Source organism: Asterias rubens, chromosome 18 (assembly GCF_902459465.1).
Source record: "Asterias rubens chromosome 18, eAstRub1.3, whole genome shotgun sequence".
In the NCBI taxonomy this organism is placed as follows: Eukaryota; Metazoa; Echinodermata; class Asteroidea; order Forcipulatida; family Asteriidae; genus Asterias; species Asterias rubens.
Window position 1 is genome coordinate 8639699 of NC_047079.1, and position 27811 is coordinate 8667509.

Sequence of the window (27811 nt, forward strand, 5' to 3'; positions counted from 1 at the left end):
CCCGAGAAAAATATTGGGCTTCAACAAACGATTCTCTTGCGAAAAGTGAAAGAGCGCCATCTATTGTCAGTTTATGACCAGGGTAAAAAGACAAGGACGGAAAACAACAATGTTGACCTTAAATTGGCCGCTGACCGTGAATGAAACTGAAAGGAAAAAAGCAAAATCATCCGGATTCGACCACTATGGGTAAATAAAAGCGAGATTTGATAGGTATTTGAGTTCCAAGTACCGAGGAAGCATGGTTGTGACACGGAAAGAGATTTTGTATTGAGGTTTAGAGAGGCGAGTTTGGACGACTGCGTTTCATCTGTGTGCTGTTTTGTCTTGATGATGGCGTAAAAAATGAAAGTGGTGAGTACTTTTTCTCTTTTTTTTTCTAAATTTTCTGAAAAGGAACCTGGTTACTTTTCAGTAATTTGTTTAGACAACAATCAGCCCGTCTGACTTAAGGGATTTAATGTCATCATTCATACAGCCAGTGTTTATATTTATTCTGCTCGACCCTTCGAATGTTTGTCAGACTTTGATTGAAGTACTTTTAAGAATTGAACGGAATAATCCTACAATTCCTAAACCATCCATGATCCCAGACCATCCTAGGCCCGTAAACACTCATTTCACTCAGCCACTGTTTGTTGTGTGTGTGGCTGGCACTTTGATTTTGAACTGTGGCAATTTCGGTGTACAAAAAAAAAGATCGCGCAAAAGTCGATGGTCGAGGGGGTCGTGGGTCGAGGGGGTTTTAGAACAACCCGTATTTTACTCCTCAGAAAATCGGAGTCATAAGACATAGAAAGATGACAGTCTTTGTTCTCTTTGCAACAAAGCTCCGAATCAGATTATTTATTCCTACTAGTTAAGTTAGTCATTTAAAGCGCTACATTTTGTTTTCCTCTTTCCAGTAGAAAGCTTTATAAAATAATATTGAAAAAAACAAAGGTCAGCTTATAAATGTTAGCCTATATTACCCATACACCTATTGGGTCAGTTTGTTGGACTTTGTGTGCTCAGACTTGAGTGCTTTTGTTTGTGTTATCTTGGTCCACTAAAAAGTCAATGTTTGGCTATACAAGCAGGGTATAGAGCACTGCCATCATCATGTAAAGTCGCCATTCTTGGCGTGATATCCCATCATGGGACTTTGTCCAGTAGTAAAGTAGAAGAATGGCATTGAAATTAATCCTCGAGTCATGGTCATTTTGTAAAGGGGTAATCCTGACAATGGCTTGAATGTTTGTCTGGGGCCAGTAGCGGAACAATTGCTGATTGGAACACTCATCACTCCAAGTCGTTTACAATTGACGGGATAGGCCAAGATAGATAGATAGCACTTGTAGTTGCGATAACGTAACCCTCCTGCCGATGGCGGAGCCGGAGCTTGCCGTCGGCAGGAGGGTTACGTTATCGCAACTATTGCACTGCCAGCTTCAGTGCTCCCACATATGTTTGAGCTACAAGTTTCTTTGGAAGAAACTATACTATAAACTATAAGAAACCATTCTCTACAAGACGAGCAGGTTTAGCACTTTAAAAGCTTTTGCATTCAAGGCTTTCATGCTACGCGCTCGCAAGCTTTCACGCTTTTCATAGTATCAGGTTTTTTTTTTAAACGGCAAACATCCTATCACATTATGTGGAAGGTGGCAAATCAACAAGCTTGTTGTACAGTACTGATGGCACAATGGTGACCCTATCACAGATTTATAAATGCACAGCTCGAGCAACACAATATAACATGAAGGCGGATTTAGGGTTCAGCTCAAAATGGAGGTAAAGCTCACAGTTTTTACCGGACCAGAATTTTCACAAAAGTTTTTATTTGCACTTTTTTTTTTAAGCATCAATGGTATAATGCGATACTCAACAGAATTGAAGAACAGTTACCAGTCTGGTACTAGACTCAAAGTAGACTTTTTCTTTTTTAAAGATATTGCACAATGAGTTGTTATTCTATTATTCAATTGAGAAACAGACAAGGCCAGTTCAGTTTTCTGCCTGGGGATTAAAGATACTGGACACTATTGGTAATCGTCAAAGACAAGTCTTCTCACTTGGTGTCATCTCAACATTTATAATGCATAAAATTACAAACCTGTGAAAATTTTAGCTCAACTGGTCATCGAAGTTGCGAGATAATAATGAAAGAAAAATCACCCTTGTCACACGAAGTTGTGTGCTTTCAGATGCTTGATTTCGGAGACCTCAAATTCTAAACTTGAGGTCTCAAAACCAAGTTTGTGGAATTACTTCTTTCTTGAAAACTACTCCATTTCAGAGAGAGCCGTTTTTCACAATGTTTTTATACCATCAACCTCTCTCCATTACTCGTTACCAAGTGAGGTTTGAGGCTAATAATTATTTTGAGTAATTACCGATAGTTTCCACTGCCTTTAAAATAGCTGGCCTTGTAAAGTCCATTGTAAAGTCTGAGCCCTAGGGTTCCATTGTAAATTGCATTGAATGTTTTGCCTTTCAAAGGATCAAAATACATTGTCATGTAGGCCTATAGGCCTAAAGCTGGCAACCTTGAAATTGCAGGGTAAAAAAATTGTGCTGCAAAAGAAAAAGAAAATATCCGCACGCACCTATAACTATATGATTTGTTCTGTAGGAGTTTTTATTCCACAGTTTGTATTGAGGTAGTTAACTTTACCTAGTATCCGGGTTATGTAAAGTTGGCTAGCAAAATGATGTTAAATACTGAAAAATGATGACAAATACTGTAAACTTCTACACTTAATTGTTGTCAACGTCAAGGGTTGGTATAGAATTGATCTGACATGGTTGTCAAAGCGGAACATTACTACGTAAGTAAAACTAAGGCTTTTGTTTTCAATGAAATAAGTCGAATTTTGATGAACACTGGCAAAATGTTCACCTTTCACAGACAATACTGTACATGTGATGGGATTTTGGCTAGTAAACTTATTCTGGTACTAAGCATAATTGCTCTGTGCTTACTACTGTTTTGTGCCTTAAAGCAGCTCTATGAAATTGGATCATGCAGACAACCATACATTGGTTGCAACATTACCCTCAAATTACACGTCCTCGTTTGGTTTGGTAATTTGATTAAACTTACTTCCCTAAGATAGGAAATACCCCATCTGGAGATAAATACCTTTAAAAGAATCAAATAGACATCCTAAGAAGAAAGGAAAACACTCCTAGTCCAAAATTAAGCTAGGGGCGTAATGATCAAGCAATGGGCGAGCTTAACAAAGGAGCCCAGAACAAAGGATCATTGAGGAGTGCTGACTAACAAAGAACATCTCTACAGAGTTATTAAAACATCAGAGAGAAGTGTTTCAAGGAGTAACGAGAATCAGGGTAAGTCACATTTTTACAATTTTTGTTCAGTTTGCAGGTTTGTTTTGGTAGGCCTAAGCTTACAGTGTACCTCGTGGCCTAAGTTAGCTTGTAAACTTGTATTTGATATTCCGGGACCAATGTAAACTTGTATTTTTGATATTCCGGGACCAATGTGGTCGAAACAAGAGGCTTTACATTGGTTAGATTATGTTTGGTCAATATTAGTTCAGTTTAGTTAAGGGTATATCAAAGCGGTCAGTACTTTGTCCTGCAAGATGTAGAGCTATGTTTTGAAGTTTGAGACCTATTTCCTTTAGGATGGTTTATGAGAACAACTCTCAAGTTCTTTCATTTGCCTGATCAAAGTTGTCTTTTTTCTGACTTAGTTTAACATCGCCTGATTCAAGCTTGTCAAGAATTTAATATTTACCGAGCTCATCGTGTTTCATTGCCACCCATCCCTGGAGCCACCAGCCAGCCGCTATTTAATTCCATTCTATAGATTCTGTATTGATTCATGCTCCGTTTGATCAAGGCCTCGTCTATCGTTTCCTCCCAATGGCCTCTGGGATGTAAAGAGGTTCCCTTTACTCAAACATTCATGACGTATCGGCGTACGTAAACACAAACGGTGACCTTCAAGATTCTGTTTGTAGTTGACGTCACCCTCTCCGTCTCTCTCTCCAGTAGGCACCAATCCGATACCTTTCACAATTCAATGGATTCCTAATATTGATTTTTACTCATCAAGATCGGATGACCTCTGAGATGTTTACAAGTTTCTTAAACTGTGGTAGATTGTGGAACCCCCAAGTTCGCCCAAAACAAGGCTAATAAAAGCCACTCCTGGTAATGAAGGGGCTAAGAGAGGAACATCATGTACCCCAGGAGAGAGGAACATCATGTATCCCCAGGAAAGAGGAACATCATGTACCCCCAGGAAAGAGGAACATCATGTACCCCCAGGAGCCCTGTATGCTTTGTTTTGGTAAAGGGCACCCTAGAGGAGATTGTAAATTTCTACTGGGGAGCATTTCTAAGGCACCAAGGCAATGATCAGGGGGCATGGATGCAACCGCCTTTGTTGCCTCTATGAAGTATCAGACCTGATGATATTTTTATTTATATATTTTTGATTGGCAGGGGTTTGGTTTTACACATCTCAAGATGACATGTTTTATACTTTTGTTTTAACCTTGACAGCCCCTGTCTAACTTGTACTCATTGTGTATGTCTAAAGATTTGAAATAAAATAAAATAAATAAATAAATAAAAATGATGAACTTAACTTGAGGGAGCTGGAGGAAGGAATTTAGGTTTCTCTTAAAACAATCTAGATTGTATTTGTAGGATGGGGGAAACATTCGCCAGGCAAGGAGTTCCAAAGAGATGCAGTATGCAGAATAAAGCTTTAGTTGGTCTTTGCAAAGCAGTACGGGTAATGCTCAAACTTTCTGATGGGAGAAACCAGGTCAGAACTGGTGGTTCATTTCGCAACATTTCATAAAATCCCCCTTTTGTGTGTTTTCTCACATGCTTCACTGATCATTCTAAACTTGATCCAATATTGAAGCTATAGAAAATACACAATGCTACCACAACTACCAGCCAGTGTAAGGAACGGATGTTGTATGGTTTCAACCAGCCAATCAGATGCTTCATGTATGATGTCATCATCAGACGTAAACGCAAACAGCCACCTTCAAAGTACCCCTTTTTTCTATGTTACCCAACCCTGATTCAGAGACTGTACCTGTCACAAATCTATGAATTTGTTTATTGATTTGAATAATTGATTTGAAGAAATCGTTATCAAGGTCTCGCATTTCCTTCAGTTCTTAGGGATGCCCAGAGGTTTTCTAAACCAGATACTCAGACAAAATGTATCATTCCCGGGGTTTGAACTCGGGGTAAGTGTCAGAACTTATACTGTCAAAGAAGTATTTGTACAACCTCAATCATTTCCTTCTTGTTTGGGGCACATACGGGCCTTGTGCATTTGGCTTTTGTTTGTGTGTTTTGTGACGCAGTCCACAAAGTTAGTTAATAAATTGTGCCTATTACTTGCAATGCCCCCAGGAAGTTTTAGTATGGAGGTATTTTTACCTCCATGGTTTCAGTAGTCCAGGTTTTAAGCAAGTCTAGTCCTGAAACACAGGCAAGAGAAGCCATGGCATACAGTGCCCCTGGTCTTGGTCTCGGTTCGCCTTATTTTGTTTTAGTTGTGGTGGCACTATTAAGTGAATAGTTGAATAATGGTAGTCGCAACTCAACTAAGCAGTCAAAAGTCGTGACTTCCACACTAGTCGCACTATTCGCCCGGGCTTACTGTGGCCTTCTTCTAGACCTTGGTAATTAACATGATAAAGAAACACACCCCCCCCCCCCTGCACAAGACAGGCCCTTGTGATGTCCCTTCCCTCTTCAAGATTATGGATTCATTCAGAACAAAAGACAGGGTCATTTCTTTCTTGTCCAATGTAACACAATGGTATTGACATACATGATGCTCTAGACGCAAACAATGAGCTAATGTAAACAACATTAGTCCTGGCAGCCTGTAAGATGTCTTCACTTGTTTACATCAAGTGTCAAGTACGTGGTCAACAACAACAACAACAACCTTGTCCTTGCTGAACTACGTCCAGACAATATAAAAGCCACTCGGGTGATTGGTAGGGGCTTCAGTTGAATTAAGTTGTTCTGTGGCAGTAAAACAAGAAATTGAAAAGCTGGTTAAGTCAAGTGCACCCTAGCCCAGTCGTCACTCGGTCAGTACAGTGTGCATTTTTGATAGGTTTTAAACAAAACCCAGTCTAAAAGTAACCTTTTGTTTGAAGAATTGATTGATTGATTGAGTATTAATTAATTGATTTATTGACTAGTTGAATAGTTGTGTATTTATTTATTTATTTATTTATTTATTTAATTTTTTTTATATATAGGGGCCTAGACAGTGTATGATGGTTTTTTTTCTTTCATTTTTTTTTCTTTTATCAAAATGTCTTTTTTCCCACAATTTTGTCTGGCCATGCACTAATAGTTCAGTGCATTCCTTAAGTTTTTATGTTTAGAAGAGTTTGTTTAATTGACTTGGCAGGTTTTGAGTAGTATACCCTTGACCTAAAAGTCACATCCTTTCGTTAAACAAGAACACACAGCGTTTTCAGAGGAAATTTATTTGAACGTAGATTTGCAAATCTTTCAGTTCAAGGATTGCGTGTAGACGCCCTGACCGAAAGAGACTTTGTTTTCAAGAACAGTATACTGTGGTACAATCATCCTTGGCTGATATACAATAAAAGTCATTGTCTAATCTGTAACATTGTCAATGATCATGAATCACGTTTTAATCAAAGCTTAGGAAAGCCAACTAGATCTATCTGGTCAAAGTTTAAGATAACTGAGGCTTAAAGGCCAGCCAGGTAACCTCTGTTGAGGTACCTGACTATTTCAAGCTTCTTCATGGCCCTTTTCGAAACCAGATTTAGCTCAGGCTAGCTTGGCGCTCGGAGTTGTTTCGACAATGGAATACTTTTGAGAGGCTGGTGGCAGCAGACATAACGGTCCTTGTGTAAAGCTCCGAGCGTGCACGCACATGCTCAGTATTGCGCACGTAGGTCTGAGCACACAAAACTGTGAAAAAGGACCATCCAAAAGTCTCCCATTACGCGTGTTTTCGTACGCGTTCATGGCTTCAGACCAGAAAACAAAACCTGTAGCTGAATATTTAATATGGCCCTTTGATTCTCATCACGTATTTTTAAAAGGAAATGGCTTCTGTGAACTACCCATGATAGGAGGGTATCAAGGTGAATGACACTGGTTAAGGAAGTTGTTAATTGGTTCAGGGTTATTGCGATAAACTGGGGGGGGGGGGGTGAGGCGGATAAAAGTAAAGTGCGCCATCAACGTTGGTACATATTTATTATTATTATTATTACTTTGTAGTGTCCTGTTGGGATACACCAAGTGATAACACTGGTCTTTGTCAGTTACCAAACATGCCAAATGTGTCCACTGTCTGTAAGTGACCAATAATATGTGTAGGTAGTCCTATAACTGTATACAGTTAATGTAATCCAGTTGTGTTCCCTGACTTAATCTGGATTAGGCCTCCTACAGCTTTAGGTAATCCTAATTACTAAAGATCAATGAACTATTGACCACTTGATCACTAGGATAACAAAGGGAACCCTCAAGCATGTGTGGACGTGACCATCTGCTACAATTGCTAAAAAAAATCTACAGTCAAGAAGTCTGATTGGTCCTTAAAGTCAAGGCCCTACTGAATATTCATAACTTTCAGTCTCTGCTGTTGAATATTCAACTGGTTGTATTCTTTCAGAGGAAATGATTGGTTGTGCGTTTAGGCACTGATGAATATTCATCAGACTGGCATTTAATCTGTAATGTATACTGGGAATAACCAGTCCGGGTTTTTACTCAGGGTTTTAATTTTCTAACTGCAGCTTATTGGTCTGGTTGAGATTGGTTGCAATGAATAATCATGAACTTGAGTCTGTAAGGAACCCTGATTGGTCTACACTGTCTTCCAATTTGCATTTTTCAAAGGAGAAGCCGAGGAGGTCTATTGAACAGAAGGCATTTATTGTGATTCAAAGAGCTTTGACAGTTATTTAGGTTGGCAGTTTGAGTCCTGAAATGATGTTATTCTGGAAAGATGTTTGGCCAGTGGACGAAATGTCCTCAGCTGTGTGGAGAACATTATATATTGAAAGTGTTGTGAGACGTGACTTAGTGGCAAGTCGTGTTGAGTTTTATCAAGGTTGGTCTAAATAGGACGCTTCGGGACTCTATGTGGCAGCAGCGGGTAACAAGCGCATATTTTCATCAACAACGGATTTACCTGGTAAGTTTGTGGCCACCTACAGTCCTTCAAAGTCTCTCATGTATTTAACTGTGATCATGCTGGTTGTGAGGCCATGGACTCTCAGAAAAGCAAACTTAATCACTGCACTAGTCAAGAACCCTTGGGTAGAAGAGCAAACTTAATCACTGCACTAGCCAAGAACCCTTGGGTAGAAGAGCAAACTTAATCACTGCACTAGCCAAGAACCCTTGGGTAGAAGAGCAAACTTAATCACTGCACTAGCCAAGAACCCTTGGGTAGAAGAGCAAACTTAATCACTGCACTAGCCAAGTATATACCCAATGGAAAGAAGACAGGGAAGGAAGTTTCAGTTTGAGATGTGGGAGGAAACCCTAAGAAAATTGTTTCAGGAAAAACCAACGCAGACTGAAAACCCAATTATGTAGGCCTATCTGATTCGAACTGGGGTCCTAGAGGTGGAAGGCGAAGAATGATACAACTCTGCTAACTCGACCACTCAAATACCATTTGGAATACCATTTCACTTTCAACATTTGTAATCTTTGTTGTTACTCTAGCTGCTGTTTTTATTTATTTAATTTTGTTTATTCTATTCACATCAGAATAAGTTTAGTCTTAGATAGATGGCGCTTTAGAAGTTTTAGTGATTACTATTTTATTATTATTATTATTATTAACACTTTTAACTGAATCCCAGCAATTGTATTGTACGTAACATACTCGATAAACTCATCATACTCGTCACACTCATCACCTTAATAGAGTAACGTCATAATATTTAAAGCATTTATTTAGCTTGACATTTTAGCGTAGGATGTAACTCACTAGTTATTTTCAGACACAGGAAATAGACTATGCACGTCTTGCGTATATTTGAACATAGGTACCCATTATAGTGCGCGAGTTTATGTCCTCCTCTGCAATGTAAGTGGGAGCAAAGAGGTGCCAATGTTGAAATACGTGCAAAGCTCGCACAGTCTGTAAGCCTCCTGCAGGAACAGCTTCAAGTCTTACTTTAGGCCTAATGGATTTAGTGTATTTTACAACGTTAGCTCAGGTATGTATACTTTGTGTTTGAAACGGCAACCCAAGGGCACCAAGGCATTTTCGCCTTGGTGGCACCCTATGAAGGAATGGTGTTAATTTCTACTGGAGCATTTCAAGGGCACCAAGGCAATGACTAGAGGCATGGAGACAGTTGTCTTTGTTGCCTCTAAAGTACCCAGCCTGTTCGCTGTACATTTACCTCCAGTCATTGTAGGCCTATGCATGGTAATTAATTGTTGTGGAAAATAGTGGCATTAATTAAGTGCAAAGCATACAAAGTGGTTGGTGGTGTATGGGCCAGTGTTGGCTGCATAAATTTACACAAGCCAAATATTAAATTAAATGTGCATGTTGTGTGTCACGGCCGAGCAGTTAAGGGTTCTGCCATCTATTTCACCAAACACTTCCTAACTTGGGATTAATCATGGAACTTTAGAACGAGTTAAAGCCAGTGGACCCTTTCGGTTCAGAAAAAAAAATAAAAGTTCACAGATTTACAAATAACTTACAGGGTTTACAGAAGGCAATGGTGAAAGACTTCTCGTGAAATATTGTTCCATGAAATGCTTTACTTTTTGAGAAAACAGCAAAACAATATAAATTCTTGTTAACGAGAATTACGGATTTATTTTAACACATGTCATGACACGGCGAAACGCGCGGAAACAAGGGTGGGTTTTTCCGTTGTTTTCTCCCGACTCCGTTGACCGATTGAGCCTACATTTTCACAGGTTTGTTATTTGATATAGAAGTTGTGGTACACAAAGTGTGGGCCTTGGACAACACAGTTTACCGAAAGGGTCCAATGGCTTTAAGTTCCATATCAAACTGTCAAAGGCGTAGGACGCGTTGAACCCATCCTAAGTTTGATGTTGATGGCTTTTGTAAAAAAAAGATCTATTGATTTCAGAGAGCTTTATCAATATTTATCAATAGGGTATTGATTATTGGTAATCTGTGTATTGACAATGGGTTTATGATTAGAAGGAGGCTGGCTGGCGCCAAATTCAAAGGGTATAATGATCGGGGGTGGGGGTTAATGACAGGGTTTGCCCTGTGACTAGCCAGCTGGACCAGTTAGCTTTTCATGGCACTAATCTGTCAGATGTTTCCACGGTCTATATTTCACTAGGAATGCTCTCCAACACTGAACTAGCCGGCTAGAGCATTTAGAGTTAGGAGAAGAGGGGGGAGGGTACTTTATGTGCAAGATGAAGGGGGGAGTCTTTCAGAGTAATGACAATGTTTTCCTTATATTGCGTGTGATATACTGAACAGAACCCCAAAACCAATTACTTAAATCATGTTTGTATTGAATGGCAATTTGAATTTGTCTTCCTCGGAATTTGTTTTCCCCGTCAGGTCTTTTCATCGATTATTAAACCATCATGCCAACCTCTTCAGAACCGAACGAATTTCTACAAGAGGTTGCCGTGGAAACCCCGGAATCATGTTCCTCACCAAGCCCACGGGACACCCTCAGCTCAGAGCTTCAAGCTGAGGAAGCCACGCCTATTAGAGTAGAGGACACACCCATCGAGGAGGAGGAGCCTTTGGTGATCACACCCTCGGAGTGTAGAGAAAAAGATTGTTCTTTCACAGTGGATTTAGATTGTGAACATGAGGAATTGTATGTTGCGGATGACAAACCAAGAAATGCTCGATTGGACACTGCCATATTGGGTGTTGAGCCCACTGGCACCCACCTACTTATTGATTCATCATACAGTGAGCCCAGTCTCACCCAGTCCAAATCAGCACCCTCATGTAGCCCACCCAGTAGAACCCAAACAAACTGCTCTGATGCAATAGACACGCCCACTTTAACCCATTCAGCTGTGAGGCCTTACTTAATAGGCTCCTTCCCTAGTCATCACGCGGAACTTCCTCCCAATCCTAGGGATTTAACTTCAAGGGTAACGACCGTCACAGAATGGGTTTTGGGGCGCCAGTTTCTTCTGCTACCAGTCGTTTCAATGTTCTTAACAGTACTCAGACCAATAAGGTACAAAGTTTGACCCCTGACCCCCTAAGAAGTTGTGCAGTTTTGTTTGTTAAACGCTTCATGTGTTTTTCATACCTTTGGTTTTTGGAGTGCATTGTTTTAATGTAAATGTATAATTATATACAAAAAAAACTTAACTTGTGAAGGTTTAATTTCAATGGAAGAAAACATCAAAGCTGACTCTCTAGTGGTGGTTTTGCACTGTCTGATTTTATCAACTTTTGATATGATGAAAGGCAGCACGCTCAAAACTTGTCCAACTGTTACTTTGCGGTTTTAATTGTGGTCTTTCTGTTTAGAAAGAATTTTGAAAAAAAAAAAAAAACAAGAACAGTAATTTCTTTCTTTATTGAAAAAAAAATGCTGAATCTCAAATCCAAACAAACTTAAAACCATGGAGTAATCAAATTGTCCAGACTATTTCTCCCCAAACTGTCGTCATCTCTTATTTTATTAAGACTTTTTGTAAAGTACTCAGGAAAAAAAAAATTAAAAACATTGAACACTTACTTATATTCCTTCTTAAACAAAAAAAAATGCTGAATCTCAAATCCAACCAAACTCCAGACCATGAAGTTATCAAATTGTCGGTTCTAATTCCTCCCCAAACTATCGTCATCTCATATTTTATTATCAAAGTACTGCCAGTAATATCAAATTTATCGGCGTAGTTTGCTGAGGTAGTTAAATTCATACGTGCCAAGCGAAGGACAATAAGTCCCTATTCGACAGCACTGAATGTAGATTAAATGTCACTCTACATACGTTATTGAATAAGCACCAAATGAAATTGTATGAAATATTAGACTGCGCCTTAGTCTAAAGCCAGCGCTGCGGGCTAACAATGTGCTTATGTTTTGGGTAGTATTATCACTCCCTGATTGTAAGTAGGTTTTCAAGATTTCCATACGTCATAAGGCGAACGCAAAACACGAACACTAGTGTTTTAGTGTTTGATTTTTTTTTTCTTTTTTTTTCACAAAAGTTTACAGTCATCGAACATAAACAGTAATATTTGTGTGTGTTTTTTTTTCTTTCTCTTCTGTTTCCTTACTCAGCAAAGTTGTTGGTTCAAAGTTTTTACCATACAGTACGTGTATTGAGAGACCCTATTTTGTTTCCACTGCCTGCCCTGCTCGGCAAATTTCATTTATTATGAACGAAAAATAAAATTGTTTCTGTGACTGTTAATCTCTCTTGATTATCCGGGGTTTGTCAAGGCTGTTTCTGTGTTCATGTATGGTTACTATGACTACAGTATATCTACGCACAGTAAAGGACAATTAAATTGCGAGTTTGATTAGTAAAATTTCTGGTACAATGACTTGCTTAGTCACAATGTATCGCCTACATGGAGACAGTTGCTATGTCAATTGGTTTGGGACAAGCTTTTGCATAGCAACCGCCAGATGAGCAAACCCTAGCATTGTGTCATACACATCCATTCAGAATGGTGTACATGTATGGGTGTTCACTGTCTCTTATGACACAGGGTATTACTCATGCGGGATACGAACCCACGACCTTTGCCAACCTAGAGCAGCGAAACCTTTACCAACTAGACCACCGAGGTTGCCCAGTAGCTAGAGCTAATAATTATAATCACAGTGGCTTCTTATAGCGCTCATATCCGTCACTCAGTGATGCTCAAGCTGCTTCAACATTCAGTATTTTCGAACCCCTTCTCTTTTTGATAAGTGAACTAGTTCTTTTACGTAACACAACACTCAGGACCAACCGCTTTACGTCACATCCGAAGGCAGTTTGGATTCACCAAGTGAGACTACTGGTCTCAAATACCACGTGTCCAGTCTCTGTTTAGTGAACAAAGTCTGAAGTGGGCAAATTGATAACCAGTTTTTACAGATTTGTCTTAGATTTTGAATAACATTTTGTTTCTCTCTGTTCCTTTACCAGATATTTGATTCCTGATTCTATCCGCGCAAAGCTGCTGAGTGGGGAGACTTGCCACGCCCCGTTCCACGCCCAGACTGGCACCCTACCCTACCAACCACCTACCGATACCACCCTAGCCCTAACCACCATGTCGGGTCAGTTGTGCTTCACCTCCCGTTACGGCCCCTTCAGCGAACGCTTGGATGACGAGGTCACATTCCAAACATCGGCCGAGAATCAAGGCAGTGATCTTCAGGGTGTGGACAACTTAGCTTTCGAATCGGATCAACTGATTGGAGACCAGAATTTCAGTACCAGTGACACAACAAGGAATAGCGCCACCTTTGCTTTCCAGTCGCACGTCAATAAAGATCGCAGCGGCAGTTCCGAGGAGAGTTTTAGCAGTCAGGAATCTATTCCGGAGATAGTTCCTCTTGGCCAACCCTGGAGAGCTCTTGGTTGGTTCTTCAGTAGAACCATCGTCAGCATCATCATCTTATTCCTGATGACCGGGGCGTCGCTGGCCCTCGCTGGGGTCAGCGTCTTCGTTGTCGGCCCTACTCCATACTTTGACAAATCCCTCAACGCTTTCCAGATCCCGAACCACGTTTCAACTCGTCGTCAGATGGCTTTCGACCAGGCCAAGAAAGATGACTTCAAAAACTTGCCCAAAAGAAGCGCCGATAACCAAATCGGCGATGGTGACTATCTGAAATATTGGGATTCGAATGACGGTAATGACATATTCAACTCACTGCTACGCAAAACCAATTCTGAAATATCAGGAATCCCCCAAGCAAACAGTAATTCATATTATGCCAAACAAAAAACAGATTTATTTATTAACGATAATGAAGACCAGCCAAACAATGCCGCAAGACCCAAGAGAGGGTTGGATGAAGGCGAGACTTCTCACACTCGTCAGAGGAGATCTGCGCATCGATATCGCTCTATGAGATGGCGCATACAACTCGTCTACATTGCCGAGGGAGATGATAAAAACATCTTCACTAAGGAACGTCTGGAGACGATACACAACATTGAGATGTCTATCATGAACCATCCAAACTTTACTTTCTTCTGTTCCCGTAACCCACGATCCTTCGGTGACGCAGCCCTGGCACCATACAATCACTGTATCCCACCAAATTCATTGATGACATATTTCTACCCATCTGAGGTCGATTCAAAGGTAAGTCAATCAATCAAGCGTAACATTTGTATGCAGGCATGCAACTCGTCCGCAGAACTGCGGTTGTTCCGCATTTAACAAAAGGAATGCTCTGTGGAAGTTAACACACAAAAGCATTACACAGACCAGACACAGAAACACGATCAATTGGAAAATTATTGTTTGTTTTTTTTCTACTAAAGAGGTGCATGCCTGTATATGGCGCTATATTTCAACAATCATTGCTCATGATGCCGTAAAGTAAGCATCTGAAATATTTGATTTGTAGGTGATTGACTGATGTTGTTAGGAAGATTGTTCCATATTCCGGGGGTAACAACAGAAAAGGCCCACTCACCCCAACTGTGTTTGCTTCTAGGAATGAATAATGCAGACTTGTCCGAACTGGAGTGCAAATTATGAGATGTTTTATAGAAAGTCAGTAGGTTGGTGTGGTATGCTTGACCGACTCTTTCTTGGTCTAATATTGTTTCTCCAAACATAGATTGTTTGGCTGTGGACAAGATTATTTAGTACGAGCGACGATTTGTTCACCAGAAAGAGGTTTTAACCTTACAATTTCCTTCACAGATCATCTACGATGGCGTAGGGACGGAGCTGGCTGATATTAACGGAACTCTAGCTCACGCCATGACAGAGACTACCTTCTACTGGTACGTGGACACCAGCATGAACACTAAAAACAGACGCAGCAAGTTTCTACGCAGTGAGGTAAGCAAAGGGGGGCCCTTAGCTGAGTGATGTTTCACACCAGACTCAATGTCTGGTGGAGATCATTCTGATAAAGACACTTCCATGCTTTAATAGTAAGAAGCCTTTAAAGGGTTTGAATACTTTTTGTATGAAACAAACATAAAAAAGTCCACAGATTTACACTAAACTTACACCGTTTGAACATAATGATGGTAGAAAGCTTCCCTTAAAATGTTACTTGCTAAAGGTGCTGTATTTGGTTACAAATAATAAATTTAAAAAAAATGAAAATAGTTTTTGTCTCAGTGAGTCGGGAAAAATGGATTTATTGCTCACAATAAAATTGGTCTAGCAACAACCCTGTTCACAATATATTATGATCAATGCTTGTTTTGTTCTTTTGCCCAGGTGTGGTTTGGCGGACCAATTGGGGAAATTCCATTTATATGCTTTACAATATATTATGCTCAAAGCTTGTTTTGTTTTTTTGCCCAGGTGTGGTTTGGAGGACCAATTGGTGAAATTCCAAACACTCTTTCAAGAGATGAGGTCTCCCAGTTGTACAAGGATTTTGTAATCACATACATCGACCTTCTGAACAATGCATCAACTGAGTAAGTGTTTACCCCTTTTTAAGATTCTCAGCTGGGCCAAATGTCTTAGATCTGGGCCTAGTTTCATGCCTCTGCTTAACGCTGAACTTTAACCTACAGTCATCATTCTCTGCTTACTTTCAAATAGAAATTTGCATCGGGATGAAGAATATTATTTGGGGTTTTACCCATTATACACTGATGTGTGTTACCACTGTATACTCCCAGGCTCTGTGAAAAAAATCAAAGGCATGTTACTCGGGTGTGATTCGAACCCACGACCTTTGCCAATCTATAGCAGTGTCTGAAATACCAACTAGATCATTCGAGATTGCCCAATGGCTAGAGGCAGGAATTATTTCCCAGGTACTCAGTCAGTTTCCCTTGTTGTTTATCTCCTTTTTCTTCTCTTGTTTTGTACACAGTAAAGTACGTGTTCTCTACGGTGGAACTCAACTCTTTGACTACGAAGTGTCACAAACCATCTCCCATGACCTCAGCCTTGCAATACCTACAGGTACCATTAAGCAGGACTCAAATTTGGGGAAATCCAATTAAATTCAATTCAATTCAATATTGGTTTATTTTCATATAAAAATACAAGACCAAATAAAAAGTCATAGACTAATGGCATTTGGTTAACAATAAAATAACATCAAAACAAGTTCCTAAAGCACATTTGTTTACAATAACATATCAATGCACTTTACATAAGAACCCTGGACAGTGGGCCAATACAATTTTTTTTATCTTTCTCGACTCCCTGGGAGTAAACAGCCCTGTACTACCGTGGCGCTCCAAAGGCTTTTAAGCACAATACAAGAATTGTGTTGGCCCAATGACCAGGGCACTATTACAAAGCGCATCAGTATGCATTAGTGTAAATTACACTATAACAAAACAGCTATTATTTAGTAATACTACTATTATTAAAAACAAGAAGTCGCCGCAGTTATTCACATTCCCATATTTTTGTTTTCTAGGCGTGGCCATTTTCCTCTTGCTCTTCATCCTGACGTCCTTCTCCGTCTGGCTAACCATCTGGGGTTTTGCCAGCATCCTCCTCAGCTTCGCTTGGGCGTACTTCATTTATCACGTTGCCTTCGGGAAAGCCGCCCTGGGCCTGCTGAATCTGGTCTCAGCGTTTGTCATCATCGGCATCGGTAAGCCAAAGATAATTAATGATTGGTTTATTTCGGAAACAAAGGCTTCAAAGCCTTAAAGTCACTTGACACTATTGGTAACTACTCAAAATAATTGTTAGCATAAAACTCATTTGGTAACAAGCAATGGAGAGCTATTGATAGTATAAACCACTTTGAGAAATGACTCCCTCTGAAGAAACATATTTTTGAGAAAGAGGTAATTTCACACTCCAATATTAAAATACTTCAGACCTGAAGCATTTTATTAGGCATCTGAAAACACACTTATGCAACAAGGGTGTTTTTCCTTCATTGTTTTCTTGCAACTCCGATGACCGATTGAGCCCAAATCTTCACAGGTTTGTTCATTTCTGCATGTTGAGATACAGCAAGTGAGAAGACTGGTCTTTCATAATTACCAAAGCTGTCCGTGCCTTTAAGGAGACTGATTTGTGCTTTATTTCACATCATTAAGAAGAGTTGTTAGTTTCTTTTTTCATATATATTTTTTTTATCACCACTGTATGTTTGTCTTTGCCATGGTTGGCAGATACTGGGTGTAAAGATCTGTTTATTGTTAGTATGAATTTGTGTATTTGTGTTCCCATTTTAGTTGGTAAATTCTTAGTTCTTACTCTACTCCATCTTCTTTCTCCCTTTCATACCTGCCTCCAGGTGTAGACGACGTGTTTGTCTTTGTCAACACTTTCCTCCAGGCAGACCACTACAAGGACCCCATCCAGCGGATGGCACACACCATTAAAACGGCAGGCATAGCAACCTTCTTTACTTCATTCACGACTGCCGGAGCCTTCGCTGCAAACATCGCCTCTCAGGTGAGTCTCTTTGGGTAGCTTAAAGGGACACGTTGCCTTGGATGGGGGCGAGTGAGTCTGTGAAATGCATTTGGAATTGCTTGTTATGAAATGCAACTGTTAGAAAGATGTTTTAAAAGTAGAATATAATGATCTTAAACATTGCAAGGTTTTCCTTATCTGTCATGAACTAACATGACGCGCAAATTTGTGGAGTCAATTTTTTACTCCACTAAATGAACGACCATGTTAATTCGCAAAGGTGGCTTTACGTCCCATCTGAAACGAAGCAATGGTCAAGCGTCTTGCTTAAGGACACAAGTGTCACGACTGGGACTCAAGAACCCACACTCTGCTGATCCGAAACACGAGGGCCCAGTGTCATGACTCTGCTAAACAGAGCCATGACATTGGGCTCACAGCTCCAGTCTGGTGCTCTGCTAAACAGAGCCATGACACTGGGCTCACAGCTAGAGTCTGGTGCTCTGCTAAACAGAGCCATGACATTGGGCTCACAGCTAGAGTCTGGTGCTCTGCTAAACAGATCCATGACATTGGGCTCACAGCTCGAGTCTGGTTCTCTTAACTGCTCAGCACGCCAGACGTTATTAATGGTCCTCTCTCTCTTCATGACAGATACCAGCCATCAATGACTTTGGCCTGTTCATGTGTCTAATCGTCAGCTTCTGTTGGCTTCTAGTCGTCCTTATCATGCCATGTGCTCTTACTCTCTGGCATCGTTGCTTCCATTGTGAAGCCTTTATGTAAGTACAAAGACTTGTTGATGTTTTGGGGTTTTTGTTTTTGTTTTTATTATTATAAATGATTTTGGGTTGAACAAAGAAAAATTTACTAGAGCGGGATTTGAACCAACGACCTCCGGTTTAACGTGCCGGCGCTCTACCAACTGAGCTATCTAGCCCTATGTTGGCGGTCTCCCTATTTTATTATTGATACATCCAACAACATAATGTTTACAAAAGTTTCTGTACAGTTGTCGGTATTTGTATTTCAGATTTGGTCGGTGTGTACGAGGTAAAAACGACCCTGCAGCCGCAATGGCAAACCTGTCCCGCGTTCTAGCACGCCATGAGAGGCAAGCCACCCAGCAGCTAGCTTCGGAAGAGGGTGGGGATGAACAGAGCAGCCAGGAGGGAGGTAGGGAGGAGGGAAGCGGTCTGAGGGCGACTCGAGGAGATGACAACGATATACCCCTGCTGGACCTAGAGGAATTAAACAACACTCAGAGTAAGAGAGTAGAGGCAACACTGTTAATGATAATAATAATATTAATAATAGATTTTTATGTAGCGCTTCTGACATTATTACCCATATTCACTGGGCAATATTCATTCCTTAAACCATCTTAGCTCCTGGGGAGTACTCAGCCGGTTCTGAGAGTTACCGCACTCCAAGCTTTAATCGTGTACATAAACCGTGTCTGCCCTCACAGGTACCACTTTTACCCCTGGGTGGAAAAAAGTTGGTGATTAATTAAGTGTCTTGCCCAAGGACACAAGTATCATGACCAGGATTCAAACCCACATCCCGATGACTGAACCACCAGAACTTGAGTCTGATGCTCTTATCCGCTACACCACAACACCCCACTGTTTTGAAGAGCAGAACTCAATCCACACAAATGATTCAACTACCATATCATACCGCATCTCTTTGGAGCTTTGCCAATTATCATTAGGCTGCTTCAGGACGGTTTGTTCTGCGCACACACACTTCCAACTTGGTTTGTAAGCTGTAACGTTCCTTTAAATAAACTAAATTTTCCATTTGTTTTGACAGACCTTTTGATTGAAGACGATGAACCTCTTATTCTAACCAATGACGATGAGGTTCTCTCGTCTTTTCCTTCCGCGTCTACTCCTACTAAGCAGACTCGTGGTATTACCAAGACACTCCAAAGTATCCTCTATAACTGTGTTGCTACCCCTGTCATTAAAGGACGATGGATTGTGGTCCGTAAGTATTAGAACCTTTTCAATTCAATACAATTCAATTCAATAACTACAGTACTACAGAGGGAGCCATTTCTCACAGTGTTTTCCACAGCTCTTCGTTGCTCGTTACCAAGTCAGTTTTTATGCTAACAATTATTTGGAGTTATTACCAATAGTGACCAGTGCCTTTAAACAGTGTTACATCATCTGCATGTATCTTGCTTTTTTCATGTAATTTCGCCTTTTCATCTTGAGTGTAATTTGGTATGATCTTTGTAGTTGGTTATCTGGTCATCTTTGGCGTCTCCCTGGGCCTGGTTGTCCAAATCAACCCTGCCAATCGACCTCCCGCCCTCTACAACCCGGACACAAACCTCCAACAGCTCTTGGACTTGGCATACAACTTCAGCGGTTCGGATATCGCCTGTCGGTCCTGCTCAGGATTCTCGTCTAACGGGGCGCCCAGTCCCCATGGCAACGGCCCGGTGACATTGCCAGTGGTGATTCCAGTCCCGACAAGACGCCCTCCGTCATCGGCACCCCAACACGGTGGTGTCATCACTACGACAACAAAGGTGATGATAACAGCGGATTCCCAAACGTGTTTTTGTCAGTCCACTGATGTTCACCTTCTCTGATTGACAAGTCCACTATAAGTCCACTAAAATAAAACTCCACTAGTGTTCACCTTCTCTGATTGACAAGTCCACTATAAGTCCACTAAAATAAAACTCCACTAGTGTTCACCTTCTCTAATTGACAAGTCCACTATAAGTCCACTAAAATAAAACTCCACTAGTGTTCACCTTCTCTGATTGACAAGTCCACTATAAGTCCACTAAAATAAAACTCCACTAGTGTTTACCTTCTCTGATTGACAAGTCCACTATAAGTCCACTAAAATAAAACTCCACTAGTGTTCACCTTCTCTGATTGACAAGTCCACTATAAGTCCACTAAAATAAAACTCCACTAGTGTTCACCTTCTCTGATTGACAAGTCCACTATAAGTCCACTAAAATAAAACTCCACTAATGTTCACCTTCTCTGATTGACAAGTCCACTATAAGTCCACCAAAATAAAACTCCACTAGTGTTTACCATCTCTGATTGACAAGTCCACTATAAGTCCACTAAAATAAAACTCCACTAGTGTTCACCCTCTCTGATTGACAAGTCCACTATAAGTCCACTAAAATAAAACTCCACTAGTGTTTACCATCTCTGATTGACAAGTCCTTTAAATCCACTGGTTAACACTTTTAAGTAAGGTTAAAACCTAATTTTCACCTTTTCTGATCCACAAGTCCTCTGAATAAAACTCAACTAATTTTCACTTTCTCTGATCAAAAAGTCCACTAAGTCAGAATAAAAGTAATTTTTACCTTTTTGGATTCACTAGTTCTCTGCATAAAACTCAACACACTTTTACATTTCCACTTACTGATATTCACCTTCTGACTAAAAACAATTTTCCATGATATGTGCAAACCCAATATTTTTAGTGCCATTAACCTATACTAATTCAAGCGTAATCCACTGGTTTTCACCTTAGGTGACCCCACGTCCCCCAGCTGACACCCTCTCTCCTGACATCTCAAATCCACCTGGTGTTTCTTTTGGATTGACCACAGAGCTTGGACAAGTCATTACTGCTGCACTTACAGTAGGCATCCGTAAGTTGAAGATCAATCGTCACCAAAGTCAATACACCTTTATCATGCTGTCACCATCTTGGTCATGATCCCTGTTTCCAATAACAGTAATGAATGCTAAAATTCGTTGCGCAAACATGGCACCAGACTATTATTTCGTCCTGCCTCAGTTTGGTTACAATGAGTTGGAATGGGGTACAATCAAGACGGCCACACCGTGATAGAGGTCTATACTATTGAGTCACTGTGGGTTAAGTGGTTAAACTGCAAGACTTGCAATCACAATTTTGTGGGTTAGAGTCTCACCAAGCTAACACAGCTGATTTCACTATGGCTAGAATAAATATTGTCTAGTTACTGAATCTCAATTTCTTGATTTTTGCAATTCATAATCATGGGTGACCTTACTCTATGGTTAAACCAATGTTTGTATGAGGGAGATTGGCTGTTGCCAGCTTGGTGTTTATATCCCCTTTTATGTGGGAGTTTACCAGGTTCCCTTGATCATCTCAACAAACAAACTAAATAACCAATTGTATACTGTCTTGCCTTATATTCTACTACCGCGGAGTAGGCTTCTCAAAGTTCTGAAAAAACTTTTCTGCTTGTTAACTAATACCTGGACAAAAAGTAGAAAATAGGCCTGGACTACAACTCACTACCGCGGAGTAAGTTCTTAATTTGGTCTCAACATTTTGACTACCTGGTAATCCAAATAAATCTTGATACATACCTCAAATCTTCTGTTGATATTCTTGTTAAAGGGCTAACATGTGCCGAAGTTGGCCCAACCTGTGAGTTCGGTAGTACTTGTGATGAGGGTGACGCTACATCGGAACCAGTCTGTCGATGTATCTTCCACTGTACCACTGACTCTTATCCTGTGTGTGGCAGCAACGGACAGACCTACATTAACCTCTGTGATCTACGGGCGAGTGGATGTATCAACAAACAGATTATTCATCAAGCTCACTCGGGAGCCTGCGACAGTACGTTTCTTCCAATTTCCTGTTCGTTTGTTTTTTGTTTTTTGTTTTTTGAGGGGAGGGGGGTTGCTTATCAGAGCATGTGATATAAGGGACTTGTAACACACTTTTACTGATAGTTTCCCAGTTTCCGTTGGAAAAGTCAAACACTTTCGATCTCAGAAATTTACTCAACTATGTGACAATATGAAGCAATATTGTTACTTTATTGATTGAAAATATTCACAAGATAACTTGGCTAACAAAAACCAATGCTGTATTAACCCTAGGATAAATTCTTTACCTAAAACTTTCCTGATAATCTTTTCAAGTTATGTTTTAAAATGGCTTTGATTTTAGATTCGCCTTCACCGGACAGTGGCCATCCAGACACACACGGGCAAACCACCAGACCCAGCAGCCAAGGTGGGGCTAGCTACCCCCAGGGTGGGGATACCTCCCAAGGGGGTGGGGAGGAACATGCAAACTCACCACACTCCGGTTTCAACCCTTGTGCGGGGGGTTCTTGTGGGAAACCTGCGGTCCGGCCGGCACTGGACAACCTCGCGTTGGTCTACGTGGTGTTTGGGATCGACCACATTGATATGAGTGAGGTATCAACAGAGCATGTTGTAGCTGAGGAGGAGGTGAGTGTGGAACTGTGGGGAATCGAACCTGAAACCCACGGTTTTCTTGTGGTGATTTGTAGCGTGTCCTGGCCATCGGATATAGATTGTCAAACTCAAATACTGATGGCCTAGTGTTGGTTCATATTTTGGTGGTGAACACCATTGGAACTGCTGGGAATCGAACCTGAATCCCACAGTTTTCTTGTGGTGTTTTGTAGCATATCGTGGCCATGGGGTCTAGATAGTCAAACTGAAATACTGATGGCTGATTGTTGGTTTATCTTGGTGGTGGTGAACACCTGTAGAACCTTGAGCCTTGAACTGTGGGGAATCGAACCTCAAACCCAAGGTTTTCTTGTGGTGTTATGTAGCGTGTCTTAATCGGGAGCTCCATCTATCTATTTAAAATGTACATTGTATCATTATATTTCAGGGGCAAGTCGTTTACGATAACGACTTCAACATCCTGAGTGAAGACACCCTAAGAGCGTTGTGTAAGATCTGCAAGAATGTAGCCGCTAGAACGGAGCTGGTTGAAGAGGGTGGAGCGCAGTGCTTCCCTGATGGTAAACAACAATAACAACAACAACCAACAAACAAATTTGTGTGGTTTACTTTTTTAGAAATCTTGTTATGCTCTTTGAATGTTTCCCACTCCTGTTTTGGTGCTATTTTAATTTGTACAGCGCCTTGGGCTTAGGTCATGGATGTAAGGCGCTTTATAATTACAACTATTTTATATTATACTATTATTAATTTTTTTTTTTCCGATCTCCTCACCAGCTTTCTCCAGTTACGTCAACGCAATCAAGATCAAGTATGAAGAGTGTAGAGATCTGCCGGTACCCAACCTTCTGGCTGGTACCCGCTCCAAGAGCCTTGTATACAAGAGTGGCAGCAGGGTTGTCTGGTTTGCAATGGCTTTCCAATCGGTACGTTGAAAAGTTAAAACGATCGTATAAACTAAGGTAGTCGTCCCAGCCAATTTGCTTATACCTTCCGCCCATGTAGTAGTTAAATAGCAGGACAGTTCTATTCAGAACTGAGAAGTCTCCCAAAAAATCTGATAAATCTACTCCGCGGTAGTAGAATAAAGAAAGACAGTTCTCCAAAGAACAAACACTACCTGGCACAGAGTAAATACACACTTGGTAATAAGTGCAAAAAGATAATTTATCATTAAATATTTAAAAAAAAAATTAAACAAATGATCTACCAGAAGACTGTTCATATAATGTTAACATCTTAAAATTGTTAATATTATTTTTTCCTCTTGTACTCTTTTAGAAAACCTTTATGGGTCAGTCGTCCTTTGAGTCCTACAAGGATTATAATAAATGGGAGGAAGTGATGAAGGATGAGGTTGATGGTTTGACGGAGGAGGAGAAGGTCGGCCTCAAGACGATGTTCCAGACCAGCTCCTACTGGAAGCAGATCTTCATGGAGATTGTTGGTACGTTGGATATTTTATAATAATAAACAAAATGCAAGGTATTTTGATACCCACTCTTATTTGTAATTCGTGTTTACAAAAAAATGAAACTATAAAAAAACTAGTTAATGGCCTAACGTTTTGACCCTAGCAGACTCTTTCTCGAAGGCTTGCATTTATACCCTGTGTCTTTTTGTTTGGTAAGTTGTTTGCAACAGCACCCTAAACGTCAAGATCCTCAGCATCTGACATACATGAACAGATTATAAAATATAAATATAGATGTAATATAGATAACAAGTAGAGCTAAATGCAATGCAACAGTTAGAGATAAAAGGTTAAAGACTTGCAAAAGGAAAAAAGTAGTTAATGGCCTGACGTTTCGACCCTAGCAGAGTCTTTCTCGAAGGCTAAAATAAGACTTTAATAATTAATACCATGGACTTGTCCATGTCCCTCACATAGGTGTGACCAGTGCAATATACGGTGTGGCCTTCTCACTGCTGGTATGCGTGGTAGCCGTTGTTATCTTCACAGCTCATATTGGCATTCTACTCATTGCTTTCTTAACCATTGGAGGTAAGTTCCAGCTTAGCTTAAGTGTTTTCAATTTTATGTACAGGTAATTTGTTGATGAAAAGAGCCCTACCTGCTCATTTTGTAATTTAGCTTTCTCTTCTGACAACATTTTGTATTATTCATTTTGAACTACTGTGATTTTTGTATCATTGGTGGAAGTGTCGTGGCCGAGCGGTTAAGAGCACCCAATTCAAACTCTGGTGTTTCTGATCAGCAGAGTGTGGGTTCGAATCCCCAGCCATGACACTTGTGTCCTTAAGCAAGACACATAACCATTGCTTCGTCCTTCGGATGGGACGTAAAGCCGTTGGTCCCATGTGTTGTGTAAACGCATGTAAAAGAACCCAGTGCACTTATCGAAAAGAGAAGGGGTTCGCCCCTGTGTTCCTGGCTGGACTGGCAGCATATTGCGCCACAGCACCTTGTAAACCATTACATGGTGCTTAAGGATTAGGTCTTATATCTCAAAATTCGCCCCACTCCTTGCAGTAATAATACCTGGCGCTTTGTATCCTTTGGCAAAAGGCGAGTTATAAATACGGTTAATATTATTATTATTATTATTATCATTATTGATTATTGTATGTTATGCATAAATTGGGATACACCAAGTGAGAATACTGGTCTTTGACAATTTCCAAAGGTGTGCAGTGTCTTTAATTGATGATGATGTTCGATTCTTCCGCAGGTGTAATCTTAGTTGTCATCAGCATGTTTTATCTTCTTGGATGGGAGATGGGTGCTGTAGAAGCCGTCTCTCTCTCTATCCTAGTCGGGTCCTCGGTAGATTACTGTATTCATCTCATCGAAGGATACTTAGTGGCAGGAGACAGGGTACCAGACAGCTCCAAAAAGGTAGAGTAGTAATAAGTCAACCATTTAGAGACCATTCAATCCAGACATTGTTAATGTTTTTTTTTTTTTTTTTTTTTTTTTTTAATTGTTCTTGTAAAAGTGTCTGGAAAAATAATATTAAACTTAAATGTGATTTGAGGCATTGTATGGCAAGGTATCACTATGTGTATCTACTTGCCAGGTAGATTGTCCTTTTGAGAACCTGTCTTACTTTATATTCTACTACTGCACTATACAAATCTTAAATTATATTATAATAATTATTGGTACCGATCACAGGAGTAATATGCCTGTGATTTTTTCACAGCACTCGGGAAAGTACTGAGTATATAGTACAAACAGACATTGGTGAAACCAAAATGAATAATATTCTGTAGTCCAAATGCATATTTAACATCTATTCGATCACAAGCCTTTGATTATTATCACCATTTCACTCTTATTAATTCTGATTTCTGTTTTGACTTGAAACCCCAGACAGCAGCGGAGATGCGGAATTGGCGAATCCGTCACTCGGTCAGCACCATCGGCGTGTCAATCCTGAGCAGTGCCATCACAACCATCATCGCCTCAATTCCTCTCTGTTTCACTACCATCCAGATCTTCGCCAAGTTCGGCAAGATCGTCGCCATGAACACGTTCGTCTCAATCTTCTACACACTGACGGCGTGCACTGCGTTCCTGAGCATCGCGGGACCAGCTAGGTATCAATGGAACCTCAAGTGGTTTGTGTTCAGCGCGTTGGTGCTCTGCGCGCTCATCGGAGCTGTCGTCGCTGCATTGTTTGTGCTCCACACGTCGGGGGTGTCTATTCCAGGACCCTCTGGGAGTCCTCTCTTCTAAAAAAGGAAAATGGAGTTCCTCTTCTTAACTTCTTAACTATTTCATCTGCGCCCAGTTTCATCAAGCCTGTAAGTTTACATGCTCTACTTATTTAGCGAACTTTAGCTTGGCTACTTTTTCCTAATCACTGCTCACTGTAAGCAAAAGACATGCTATCTAGGCATAAACATTCTTTCACAGCAAAAGAAAAGTTGAAGTTTTTCATTTATTTGTATGCCCCGCTGGCGAAGCAAGCAAAAGGGGCATTACACGTTGCTTTGTGTGTGTGTTTGTGTGTGCAATTATTGTCCGAGCGATAACTCAAGAAGGACTTGGCATAACAACTCCAAACTTAGTGTGTGAATTGCTCTTGGGAGCCCTCAGAAGCCGATTGTTTTTGGACTCCTTCAACAAATATCAAGTTCATAATGGCTACAACAAAAGAAATATTGTCTAATTATTGTCTCAGCCATAATCCAAGAATGAGATTAATCTCTCCAGCTGTCGATTTCACCAAACTCTTCCTAACTTAGGATTAATCTTAGGACTTAGAACGAGTAAAGTTCCGTATTCAAATACGTAGGACGTATTGAACCCATCCTAAGTTAGGACAGGTTACTGATCCTAACTCGAGTTCATCCTAGCGTTTCGTGAAATCGGCTGCAGGTCCATTGTGTTTTTCAACACAATATTCTAAACATAAATAATGTTAACATTTATGGCGCTAGAGCTAGGTGCTGTAGACCAGTGCTGCGGTATAGATAAACAAAACATTGTCTTGTATATAGTCAGGTATGTACAGTAAGGAAGATAGATTTTATATAATATTTAGTGGTTGCCATCAGTCTTTGCTTATGAATAGAAGAGTTTACTGCCCTCAAATTAGTGACCGTATTTCTAACGCGCCTTTTTCCAAAGGATTCAAAGCACAAAGTATTTGCTGCAAGGTGACTGGGTGAAGTTGTAATTATGAGACCTAATCTTTAGCACCATGTAATGGAAGGTGCTGTGGCGCAATATGCTGCCAATCAAACCAGGAACACCGGGGCAAACTGCTTCTCTTTTCGATAAGTGCACTGGGCTAGTTTACGTGAGTTACAAAAAAAATTAAAGAAGATAAAAAAAACGCAAAAATCTTTAAAAGGATTCGTTTAATGAGAGAGTTCCAGTGGCACTTAGTGGGAGCAAACTCTGTTGAAATCTTAAGATCTCGCTAAGCAGCCTAAATAGAGGGGCAGAGCTGCCTGTACACAAAAAAGTAGCTAAGCACAAAACTAATTTGCTTACCAATAAAAGGTTACCAACCAAGTAGGCCTGGCAACTAAATGAAAACTTACTACTTACGAGTTGTGCTCCATTGAGC

At 40.5% G+C, this 27811-nt stretch overlaps 1 protein-coding gene across 3 annotated transcripts; it reads left to right on the forward strand.

The window, feature by feature from the left end:
• Nucleotides 1–27021, forward strand: LOC117302208 (protein dispatched homolog 3-like). Of its 3 annotated transcripts, none has more exons than XM_033786028.1 (20): nt 1–354; nt 13140–14310; nt 14881–15021; nt 15499–15617; nt 16022–16113; nt 16580–16759; nt 17417–17577; nt 18193–18320; nt 18572–18804; nt 19357–19533; nt 19791–20086; nt 21067–21187; nt 21931–22155; nt 22492–22778; nt 23194–23326; nt 23544–23692; nt 24048–24213; nt 24658–24771; nt 25460–25626; nt 26104–27021. In XM_033786028.1, the coding sequence occupies exons 2-20, from the start codon at nt 13267–13269 to the stop codon at nt 26467–26469; spliced, it is 4299 nt and encodes a 1432-aa protein (XP_033641919.1). In that variant the 5' UTR covers nt 1–354; nt 13140–13266; the 3' UTR covers nt 26470–27021. The 3 variants fall into 3 exon arrangements, with proteins under 3 accessions (XP_033641919.1, XP_033641920.1, XP_033641918.1); XM_033786029.1 differs by lacking the exon at nt 1–354 and adding an exon at nt 2677–2810; XM_033786027.1 differs by lacking the exon at nt 1–354 and adding an exon at nt 10847–11222.
• Nucleotides 27022–27811: the final 790 nt, after the last annotated feature.

Excerpts from the sequence above, each read along its gene's own strand:
- LOC117302208 (XM_033786027.1), top strand. The coding sequence starts at position 11,194 with ATGTTCTTAACAGTACTCAGACCAATAAG. Across the intron at positions 18,805-19,356 it reads GGAATTAAACAACACTCAGA|ACCTTTTGATTGAAGACGAT; the intron begins GTAAGAGAGTAG and ends TTGTTTTGACAG. Across the intron at positions 23,327-23,543 it reads AGCGCAGTGCTTCCCTGATG|CTTTCTCCAGTTACGTCAAC; the intron begins GTAAACAACAAT and ends TCTCCTCACCAG.